Source organism: Phoenix dactylifera, chromosome 2, assembly GCF_009389715.1.
Source record: "Phoenix dactylifera cultivar Barhee BC4 chromosome 2, palm_55x_up_171113_PBpolish2nd_filt_p, whole genome shotgun sequence".
NCBI lineage: Eukaryota > Viridiplantae > Streptophyta > Magnoliopsida > Arecales > Arecaceae > Phoenix > Phoenix dactylifera.
The window spans coordinates 21,043,292-21,055,600 of NC_052393.1; the positions used below are offsets into that span (position 1 = coordinate 21,043,292).

General features: G+C 37.6%; 1 protein-coding gene across 1 annotated transcript; it reads left to right on the plus strand.

The window, feature by feature from the left end:
• Window positions 1–921: 921 nt before the first annotated feature.
• On the plus strand, window positions 922–11,254 carry LOC103720770 (4-coumarate--CoA ligase-like 1). The gene is made up of 6 exons (XM_008810645.4): window positions 922–2,020; window positions 5,653–5,845; window positions 8,770–8,915; window positions 9,428–9,495; window positions 9,630–9,732; window positions 10,885–11,254. The coding sequence occupies exons 1-6, from the start codon at window positions 1,010–1,012 to the stop codon at window positions 10,996–10,998; spliced, it is 1,635 nt and encodes a 544-aa protein (XP_008808867.2). The 5' UTR covers window positions 922–1,009; the 3' UTR covers window positions 10,999–11,254.
• The last annotated feature ends 1,055 nt before the right edge of the window (window positions 11,255–12,309 follow it).

A 12,309-nucleotide genomic window follows, 5' to 3' on the forward strand; every position in this document is an offset into this window, starting at 1 on the left:
AAAAATATTATTGAATATATTTTTATTTTTAATAATTTTATTTTTAAAAAATAGAAAATAAATGAGATCCAAATAGATGTTTAGTATCTAAGTGTTGCCTCTGAATTGCATGCACGCGTGGGTTGTATTTCTTTCATTTTCATTATATATATATTTTTTATCATAATTAAAATTAAGGGCCTAATTGGTATTTTTTTATATAGAAAATTTGTTTGGTTACTTTGTTTTTATTTCTATTCTTCTAAAGTACTTCCATAATTTTTTAAAAAAAAGTGAAAGTGAAAATTTTGAACTTCTAGATTTTTATAAAATTAGATTTTCATCTTTTTTTTTTTAACCCCTCATCTTTCGCCCAATCTTTTCTTCAGCCCCATAGTCCTTTTTTTAAACTACACCAGTTTTCCAAATCTCTACAGCCATTTCTCAATCCTATGCCAATCTATCCATCCTCCTCAACCAAATTTTTTTTTTTTTGTTTCTGTAGCTCTATCTCTTTGTTCGACGTTGAACTTTTTCGATCTATCATCTGCACCAACCCTTTTTTTTTTTTTTTTGTCACCAACCACGTCTCTGGCCTTGACGACGACGTAGAACCTAAATATTTGCTTCTTTTTATTAAACTGTTTCCCTTCTAGATGAAGCGACTATTTCAAAATCGTGGGATACACTAGCTGTTTATAAATTTTAACCCCCTCCCAACAACCTGTCGTAATCTATCTACGGGTAAGATGCATTCGCTAGAAAATCGGACGGCAGATCGCCGTTCCCATATGCCAATCAAATACAGTCATCCGCAGCCGAAAAGTTTCCCAATTTGTGGCTCCCACGAGCCTGGAAAGTTCCGGATCAGGATCCATAAAAGTTTCTAAAATGATCATCATCCGGACTACGGTTGTCAAGTAAAAACCCCCCCAACTTGAAAACCAACTCTTTCGCACCCACGTGTCACCAGAGAGTTTTTTTGGTAAACTATTATTCTTGGCTTCTCGTTCTCTCTCCTCTTCCTCCAATGGCGACGACTTCCAGCTACGGGCCCGACGGCGTCCACCGGTCCCTCCGGCCCCCCATCGCCTTCCCCTCCGACCCGGACCTTTCCATGGTCCCCTTCCTCTTCCGCCGCACCGCCGCATTCCCCGATCGCCTCGCCCTCGCCGACGCCGACTCCGGCCGCTCCCTCACCTTCCTCCAGCTCCGCTCCGCCGTCTCCTCCACCGCCGTCGGCCTCGCCTCCCTCGGCATATCCAAGGGAGACGTCGTCCTCATCTTCTCCCCCAACTCCCTCCACTTCCCTGTCTGCTTCCTCGCCGTCCTCTCCCTCGGCGCCATCGCCACCACCGTCAACCCCCTCTACACCGTCGCCGAGCTCTCCAAGCAGGCCAAGGACTCCAATCCCAAGCTAGTCATCACCGTCCCTGAGCTCTGGCACAAGGTCGCCCCCCTCGGCCTCCCCGCCGTCATCCTCGGCCCCAAAGACTCGCCATTATCCCCCTCCACCCACCTCCCCATCACCTACTTCTCCGAACTGATCGCCGGGCACACGAATCCAGACTTCACACCGCCTCCGGTCCGGCAGACGGATGTCGCGGCGCTCCTTTACTCTTCCGGCACCAGCGGCGCGAGCAAGGGGGTCATCCTGACACACAGGAACTTCATCTGCACTGCTCTCATGGTGACCGCCGACCAGGAGCAGAATGGCGAGCCGCCAGCCACATTCCTCTGCTTCCTACCGATGTTTCATATTTTCGGGCTCTCGGTGATCACCTACGCCCAGCTGACGCGAGGGAACACTGTGGTGTCCATGGGGAAGTTCGATTTTGAGATGGTGCTGAGGTCCATCGAGAAGTACAGGGTGAGCCATTTGTTCTGCGTGCCGCCGGTTATGATCGCGCTGGCGAAGCAGGGGAAGATGGGGAAGTTTGATCTTAGCTCGTTGAGGTTTATTTGTTCGGGTGCTGCTCCTCTGGGGAAGGATGTGATGACGGAGGTCTCCAAAAATTTTCCTGATAGAGAAGTTATACAGGTAACGTAATTCTTGATTGATTTGTTGGTCCTTCTGGATTAATATTTCTCTACTGTGAAACTAGATTAATGTTTATATGTAGTGATAACTATGTTGGATTACGGTTGTAGCTCTACTGTTATTCATTGTTCTCACACTAAATGTTCTTGACATGGACTCTGCTGGCTCAGTAGCTGGGCATCATCTGTGTCTGAGTACTTGAACATTGAGATGTATTAATTGTTTGGTTTGATAGCTTATAACATCCTCTTATTCAGTTCTACAAATTCATCTTCTATAGTTGGATATTAATAGCTATTTGTTGAGTTGTTCTAAGGTTGATGTTTATTACGAAGACCGAAGGTATCATTAATATGTTTGGCAAGAATCAAAGTGTGGCATAATTTTGTCGAAAGTGTTCCTCATGTGAAGCTAATCTAGACCTTCTATAAAACACACTAGAGCTAAATATTCTCTACTCTCTAAAGTCTTTTGATTTTGTTTCTTTCTTTCTTTCATCCATGATCTTCATTTCTTCTCTTTTGCGCGGATCCTTTTATAGTTCTATGGTGTTTTTGCAGCAATGATATTCCATTTACTTCATTAATAGGTTGATGGTTTCTGGCATATCTTTACAGAGAGATCGATTGATCGAAAAAGAGAGAGTAAATATTTGTCCTTAATGAAAACGCATGACAGTAGAATAGACCAGTGGCTAAAAAGACTATATACTGAAAAATGCCAATTTCAAAACGGATCAGCTTTAGCGTCCATAAATTGCAGATTAATTTTCTTTAAGTGGAAAAATAATCCATAATGCCCGTTGCACACTTACTGGAGAAGCCGTATAATCACGGTGGAGACCAAATTGATTTGTTATACGAGATTGAAGCAGGAGTCCTGCTCCTCTACTCCTATCTCTTTTTTTACTGTCACTAAGATAATACTTTTAAAATTAATTGCTATCCACAAATAACATTTTAAAAATTAATGAACTTTAAAACCGTTGGCAATTTTTTGAAAACTATTTAAGATATCTTTATAAGCCAATAAAATGTAAGACAAAGTAATTTGTACCAAGATGGTGCAAGAATCAAGATCTGAAGAAATAACAGAAAAATTACTGCCACAGTGTAGAAACCTATTGCTCCCCATCCTTCACATATTATTTGTCAGAGATGGTGAGACTATTGTAATAGATAGCTGGAAAAGGCATCACAACAGTAAAGCACTAGGTGTTCTGCATGGAGATGTTAAAAACGAGTTTCAGAAGGATCTTATCTCACGCAGACAGAGTTATGTGGTTACTTGATTGCCTGAAAAATCTTTTGAAATGAAATATTTCACCCATATAATTTTGGAAGTTTAACCTCCGGAGACAAATTGGACCAAAACTACTTAGTTGCCTGTTTTAGCTGTGTTGGATGAACTGCTGGAACTTTACATGTGGCTTTGTTTTTATTTATTTATTTATTTTTGTTCTTAATATCCACATGGAGTTATATGTTTATACATCTGTTACTTCGCAAAATCTGAAAGTTACCAATTTAAAGTGTGCTAGGGAGTTGTAATATATAAAATATACACGCTGATACTGACATAACATTTGTTTCCTGTTCTATGCATTATTGTTTTGCCTAGAATTCAGATTTTGGTCATATTTATTATTTAAATTTAATATTTTATAAACAGAACTTGTTTCAATTGAAATTCATTTGAAATGAATTGGAACGCTGACATGTTTTCTGCTAGGGTTGGGTTGAAACTTGAAAAGTTAAATCTGTGGTAGTTTATATATGGGAACTCAGAAGCAAGGAACACAAATGATGGTGTTGGTGATCAAACTATTTCTGAACCATGCTACCACTACTACTGCTTCTCTGGTTACCAATTCCACTTTGTTCACTCGGAACAACATAGAACCTACAATTCCTTTAGTCTTACTCAGTGCTGCTGTTTGGGTATCTTCGTCTCTCTCTCTCTCTCTCTCTTTTATATATATATTTTGAGAGAGAGAAAGAATTAGGCCAAAGGACAAATTCATTTTTTTCTTGAAATCAGAAACAAGTACAACAGTTAGCCATGGCTAACCAATGGAACAATGATTACAACGCAAGGATTAAGATAGCTAAGAAAGGAGCAGATAGGTAAGTCTCATCTTATACCAGAACACAATCTTGTACAATCTCTGAAGAGAAAAGAAACACTATCACAGACTTCTGATCTAGTTCTTGATGCTCCTCTGCCGACTCTTGCATTCCTCTCCATCCAGATGCGCTGAGAAACAATTAGAGTGACATCGTCCCATCCAAATCTAAACTCCTTCACTGGCACCTTTCTCCAATTCTTCCAATACCATGCGAACTCTTCAAGGAAGTTACTTATTACCAATCAAGGACCCGAAAGTCGGCCACACTTCTTAGGAAAATTTACTAGTCAAAAAGAGGTGATTGATCAGTTTGTCCTGAGATTGACAGAGAAGACAAACTGGGGAGTGAGGCCTCTTCCTAGGATTTTCAGAGCATTAAAGCTGGACAAAATCTCTGATTTGAAGAGGCACTGGACAATACTATATGTGCATAACGAACAAATCCAGCACACCTCTATGGCTAAGCAGCTTGTAAGCAATTGTCACAGGGAAGGAACCTAAAGAACCCATCTCCATACCACTAAGTCCGGTTCTTTTCTTCAGATTTGGAAAATTATTATTGTGTCATTGAGGTCAAAGAAATGCAACATCATAGAAGTATCAACAAAAAGTAACACACTTTGCATTGATGTGCAAGTAACCATACATCATATTAATGCATAATAGAAAAGTAATACTATTTCAAACAATTATTTTATACAATACTTTCCCTTCATTGATCCTCCAAACAAAAGGTACCTGTATGTAAATGCCCAGCATGAAATATTGTCCTCCCTTATTAGTCCCTGGATTCCATAAAATAAGCAAAATCTTTTTGGACACATGTTTGAGCTGTATGTCTGACGGCTTTTCTTATGCATCTTGAGCCAATTTGTGTTGTTACTCTGTAGATATAGTTGTGCAACAATAGCTTGCATGGTAAATTACAAATTTTATTCAAAGCACATTTGTAACAACACAAGATAGATATTTAGGATGATTTTTACGATGCTAGGTTTTCTTGATTTTGAAAACTAGATTAATATGTTCTAATCATTTCTGTACACTAGTATGATGCAGTTAACATAGGTCTGAGTCAATGAAGTAATACTTTAGATGCACACTCTCCATGATACCGGCTATAAAATCCTTTCCCTGGCTCATGGTCCATGCTCAAGCCACTTAGTATGGGGTCGCATGCAGTGAAAGAGGGTGTTGTGGTAGTGGTGTATTATCTTTTTTTCAAATGAATAATGTAGTTTGTTTGGTGTCCCAGTCATAAATCTTTTGATAACGAGCATTTCCTTTAGTTCCAATATGTGACATGTTGACATATATGCTACAATATGCATAATGCATTGGCCCTTGGCTGCCATGAATACAGTATATGATACTTTCCTTGGTTTATATTATTTTCTATCTTGCACTTCTTGTTGAATCACCTTTTGCATCAACAAGGAGATCACAGTGAAACAAGGAAAAAACTGAATTCTGATTTAACCTATTCTTTTCTCTCTAAAATCAGGGATATGGTATGACAGAGACTTGTGGAATCATATCACGGGAGTTTCCTCTTAAGGCAGAGGCTCGCCAGTTTGGTTCAACAGGAATGCTTGTCCCAGGAGTCGAAGGTAAAGTTGTAAGCGTAGACAAACTGAAGTCTCTTCCACCTAATCAACTAGGGGAGCTCTGTTTCTGGGGACCAAACATAATGCAAGGTAAAACTTTGTTCAGCTGCTTTGATCAGATGCTTACTATTATGTTTGCAATTATGTATGCTAACCAATCAAAGTAATCAAATTAAAGTACTCTAATGAAAGTAGCAAAAATTGCCGCGCCTTCCTGAAATTAATTGTTGTATAAATGCTATGCCTTTTATGCTACATTTCTAAGTCTGACATGCCATCATCTAATGTATTCTTTTCATTCTTTGCACGAGTCTGTGCATCGATTGTTTATGAGTTCACATACAAATTCAACCCTAGTGTGCCCTTGCCATAGAACAGGCACAGGTCGTTGTAATAGGATTTGTTAGCTTTAGTTGGCAAATAGCGCTTGCACTTGAAACTTCCCCCCCAAGTTTCATGTGTTAAATATTAGAAACTATCTTAGGCCCCTTCACTAAAGCTTAAGGCATATAATTCAGAGTTATATGTGGGAGATCTCCATCTTGGGTTCTGTTCAATATGACATATTCTTTTTCTCGAACAATCTCCAGAATCCAGTGAGCTGTCATCATCTGATTATAGAAAATTCTACTGGAATCAGGGATGATTTTGGTTTGTCCATAGTTTTGATCATCACTTAACAATTGCTTCCAAAAGACAAACCACGTCCATTAGTCAGGGTTTTGTATATCAACTAGTGAATAGCATCTGAAAGTCTTTCTTTATGATCATCAACATGCAGTTTGGTCTCTCACCACTTTTTCAGGATTTAATTTTTTTATTTCTTTGATGGCTTGTTTCCTTAGCTTGTCTTGTCTTATCCTTTTGGGGCAAGCCACTCCTGGTCCTAAGTTTGCAGTTTCTTTCTTCTTTATATTTCATGCTTTGAATTCATCTTGTTGTTTATACCATCGCGAATATGATCCAATATGTGGATTGAATTTTCCAAATTGCGTTCTAAAATATTCTTGCTTTGTTTTTCTCTGGACCATTCCCTTGACATTTCATTGGATTCTTTTTGTTTTGTCATGATAAGTTTTTTGGTCTATCGAGCTCCTTTACTTGTCCTCTCATCCAATATCTTCCTTCAAGTCATCTATTGCTGTGCCAATTTTTGTTGTTGATGGCTTTTCCATGGGTTCCAGTCCCATTTAGATGTGCATTTTGTGATGCAAATTCTTGTAGCTTCTAGACAATCTCCTGCTTCTGCATGTGCTTTCACCTCGTATGCTATGATTCTCTGAGACTTTTTTTCAGTCATGAGATGCCTGCTTTGATAATTGACTATCTTCTGCAGCAGTGCTTGGTTTCTATTAGTAGCTCATGTCATGTCTGCATTGCTTGTCTATGCTTGGCCACCAGTAGCATGGGCTTGCCGTTTTATATTAGTCTACATTGTTCATGTAATTGAGATAAACTACTTTCAATAAATTGGGTAAGTATTTGAAGCCTGTAATTTTATCTCATGTTGAAATGTTCATAATAATATATACAAAGCATGACCTTTTCTTTTGATAAAGTAGCTAAACAATAACAGTTAGGCTGTAACGACAGTGAAATATGATCAAAGAATATTATTATTTGTTTCTATTTTTTGACAATTTTCTTGAATTTTTATGTTATTTCTATAACGTAATCTCTATTTCCATTTTGATTGTTATTTGTTAGTTTCCAAAATATTTAGTGCATCCTGATGATACATCTCTTGCTAATGACTTGATTCGCCCCACGGACCATACATCAGCTGATGCTAAGATACAAAGGACTGCTGATGCGCACAGCCAAAAGTCCAATGTAGGCAATGTGGCTCCATTCGCCACATTTAGGGCATGTTTAGTTGGGAGGAGTTAGGCTTGGAATGTGAACGGGAATAAGTGACTCCCATTCCAACCGTTTGGTTCAAAGGAGTCCCATTCCAATTCAAATTCAAGCGGGGAATGGGAATGCCCCAATCCCCCAGAAGCCAATCCTGACTCTTCCTTAGCATTCAAGTCCCATGCCAATTCCGATTCTGATTTCAGTTACGAACCAAATGCATCAGGGAATATGGCCATTTTGATTCCCATTCAGATTTCGATTCCGGTCACAAACCAAACTCACCCTTAATAACAAAATAAGTTATGCTAACTTGCAAATGCAAAATGCTAATATTGATATGTATAGCTTTTGGGGGCAAGTAATAATTTTACTAACGTGCATTATAAAACTCTAGAATACCCTTATCAGGAGATTATGCAAAAACTGTTCTCCATGTATGCACCTTGATTTCAGATCCTAGTTAGTTTACCATTATAAACTGTAGATATAAAACAATAAGGAGAATGTAAATTACATGGAAAAGATGGAAAGCCATGATCTATGTTTCATTAACTATTTCAAGTAACCAGCACTTCGCAAATATCATAATATAATGATCGCTTCTACGATATTCTCGATGTCTCTTTTTTCTCCCATCAGTTTCTCCTTGTAAATTATTAAATACAAATTAATGTATAAATGGAAGGAATAACATCGATGCATGCCTGATTCTCTTTAAGGATGTAATATATAAGTTAGTATTCACTTACCGTGGTGTAGGATAATATGTTGCTTTTAGTATACAAAACATACAAACAATATATGCGCCTAAATGCATATCTAAATCCATATATAGTAAAGTTTGCCATCTTACCAGACCCCATACTAGTACATTATATTACAGTAACGGTACGCTTTGTATGGAGACCGATTTGGTGTATTGAGTGTCGGCATGCTCTCTGTACCATGTACCGGTTCAGTATTGGTATGGTATAGTATGCTCGGTATGCACTAGTACCGACCGGTATGACAAACCTAATTATATAGACATATTTATTTATATATGTACGCTTGAATATGTGTAGTGTTGTGGGTGAGCTTGTGTGTATCTATATTTGTTTTATCTATTTGTAATACTTTGCTTGAGCTTTTATATACTAAATTTTAAAATAATTCAGGTTATTTGAACAATCCACAAGCCACTAAATTGACTTTGGATGAGCAAGGGTGGTTACATACAGGTGATATTGGGTATATTGACGAAAAAGGACAAGTATATGTCGTTGATCGAATAAAAGAGCTCATTAAATACAAAGGACTTCAGGTAACCTCTAAATGATTGATCTCTGATTTTTTTTTTTATTTTTTTGCATCAAGATGATTTTGTGAGATCATTGACCTCATAACAAAATTAAGTGTGCAGAGAATTGCTATGAACAACAAGCTAAAATCATTTGATAATGCTACTGAAAACAAAAGAAGTAATATACTTCAAACCTGTTGAAAGTTAGAACAGATACTGCTGCTGAAATAAGAAGGCGCAATTTGGACATTTTGGATTCTCAGCATAATTGCTAAGTCATATTTCTGGCAAGTGCCGGTATCTATGAATTTCTAACTTCAACCAATTTATAGTAGTTATAGTCTTATATCATTGTTATTGTATATTATATGTTTGGCCTGAAATAAATGCATTATATTCAGTAAAACTGCATTTATATATAGCATTTCCATAACCATTTTTTCTCTTTCATAGAATATGTGATATTTTACCTTTATTTGTTCCACTTAAGGTGGACTCTGTGCCATAATCTCTAATTTCTGTTTCTTTTCTAGGTTGCACCTGCTGAGCTTGAAGGGTTGCTTCTTTCTCATTCTGAGATACTTGATGCAGCTGTCATCCCGTAAGTTTATGCACTCATTCAGTCTTAGATATTGTGGAAGTCAACAGTTGTCAGTTAGCTTATGATCGACCCTATACATTTCCAAAGTGCAATCCATGGATAATCTGACATATGGGACTATGTTTACCTCATAGATTTCCCAATGCTGAAGCTGGTGAGGTTCCTATTGCTTTCGTGGTTCGGTCTCCTAACAGTTCACTGACTGAAGAGGATGTCCAGAAATTTATTGCAGAGCAGGTACATTTAAAGACTAAGATTTCTTTCGCAAATTCCTGTATGTTTTAAGTAGATGACTGCATCATTCACAATTTTAGTTTAGTTGTCGAGAAATCTTAGAATTTTTGTTTTCCCCTCTATAAACTATCATTGTGCTCCACTGGTTGGCACCCCGGACATTATACCGGGGACAGGTTACCGGAGGTTCAAGTTCTGAAGATTGCATGCCAACTGATTTCTGTTTCTTTTTTTCTTTTTTTTAAGAAGACAATCATCTTATAATATGATTGTTTGCCTGCTTTATCTTCCTGCTTGCTTCATAACCACCATTATCTAGTAAAGCCCGGTATGCATGGTGTGGAATCTATTGACTGAGACAAACTAGATATGAAAGTCAAGGATCCAACATGTTCCTGGACTGGGAGCTAGTTCATGCAGCAAATTAAATTCAGTTCTCTGCAACATTTCCAATAGAGGAGTCCTCAAACACGAAGAACTTTTTTAATTTGCGTTAGTAAGCTTTACTACATCAAATATCTTTTCTTCTTCCATGCATTTTTTTGAATGATGTAGGGATCCCTAGTTATTAACAAATTGATCTATTTGTAATATTAGCTTGCTTTTGTTTTCTTCCTTCCGTCCATTTTTTGAATAATATAGGGCTCCCTAATTAGTAACTAACAAAATTGATATACTTATGCACCACACACTTGCTAAAATTTTTAAGGACTTCTCATGCAGACAAAGCCTGGTATAGATGCATGTACCATTTTTTTTCTACAGTTTTTGGAATTCGTTCGGTTGGATACTCTCATTGCCAGAGTAAATTTGACAACATAGATCATCTGTCACCCACCACCAACAGTCAAAGTAATTATTTGTGATGAAAGGAAATGAGCACATTGTTGTTAGCAACACCTAAAATTTTGTGTCAAGCAATGTTTCATGCGGCCTTAGGCTGAAAAATTGGTGTTTGGTTCTCTAAATATGGGCCAAAACAGAAGGCAATAAATTTTGGTAGGCCACAAATCAAAAGGTTTGCTCTTGGACAAGGTTAAAATGTCATCTACCTCCCGTTAGCTGGATAATGCTTGTATGCTACTATCTTTAGTGAGGTTGTGCCTGATCATCTACTTTGTTAAGTCCTTTTAGCTTTTGTTTGTATGTCAACAGGTTGCACCTTTCAAGAGATTGAGAAGAGTTACTTTTGTGAACAGCGTGCCAAAATCTGCTTCTGGAAAAATTCTAAGAAGGGTGCTTATCGAGAAAGTAAGATCGAAACTATAGAAAGTCTAATATCCCCCCTCCAAACATTTCTTGGATGGTCCTATACTGATTACTGAAATGCCATTAAGGTAATCAAGGTATATAAGCTGTCGCTTTACATTATCCATTCTATCTTTTTCAAATTTTATTTCCACGTAGGGGAATAAGTGAAGCCTTGGAACGTTGCCCTGGAATCAAACTTACGTGAAATATTGTAATATTAGTTGACTAAACTTTGCATTCCTGAATATACTGAGAATTTTAGAAGCAGTTGATACATGTAGAGGGTTAATAAGATTTATATTTTCTTAAACATGAGATTATCACTTCTTCTAATTTGTCTGCTCAAACATCGCCTAGGGCTGTTAAGTGGTAATCAATAATTTGATCACCTGACCTGGCTGCATGTTAATATATGAGCTAGTTCGAACCCTAAAAACCATACCTGGCTCCTTTGGGTATGGTCAGATCCAAACTGATAACCTGCTAAATATTATTTATCAGTAGAAATTTCTCTATTAAAAGGATACGGGTGCGACCACTGGGATAAGCCCCCATTCACATATGTCCATGTACCTTAAAACATTTCAATCCAGAGAAAGAAAAAAAAAGGAAAGAAAAGAATAATTAGGGAAAAACAAGTAGCCTTAAGACTTGGCATTGTGCAGTATGGTTGGACATTTATCTAGGATTGCAACGAATCAGCTCTTGGAGTTGGCTTCTCCTTCCTCTTGATGTGATATAATGAGTATTCAGACAATTAGGGTTCGCCATTTATGCTCATCTCGGAAGAATCTCTGTTTCTTTTTTCTTTTATGGGGGCCAAGTGGAGCCACCTGATTTATAAAAAAAGAAGAAACATACAAGAAGACATGTCCTTGAAGTGATGTGAAATTAAAGTTACATTCTTCTTATGGGCTCAGCAAATCTAGGGAGATGGACATAACTAAAATAGGCCAGGTATGTTCAAAATCTGCGAGCATATCTAGGGAGATGGACATAAATAAAATAGACCAAGTATGTTCGAAATCTGCGTGCCATATCGGCAATTTATCTTTGATTGCTCTGTTTTGCTGTTGCTAGCCCTATTCGTTCTTCCATCTCATTCCTTTCAAGCTAATGTTGCTTACCTTACTCATTCTTCCATTTTGTTGCTTCCAAACTTTTCTTTGCTATCATAATTTATAAATTCTAAGATTACTATTTCATATAAATTCTAGAATTATTTAAAGTGGCTTGTTATAATGGTAAAATTTGGGATCGAAGAGTTTCTCACACGATATCTCTGCGATTTTTCCTTTGCGCTATATGGGCAGTTTTTGACAACCAAAA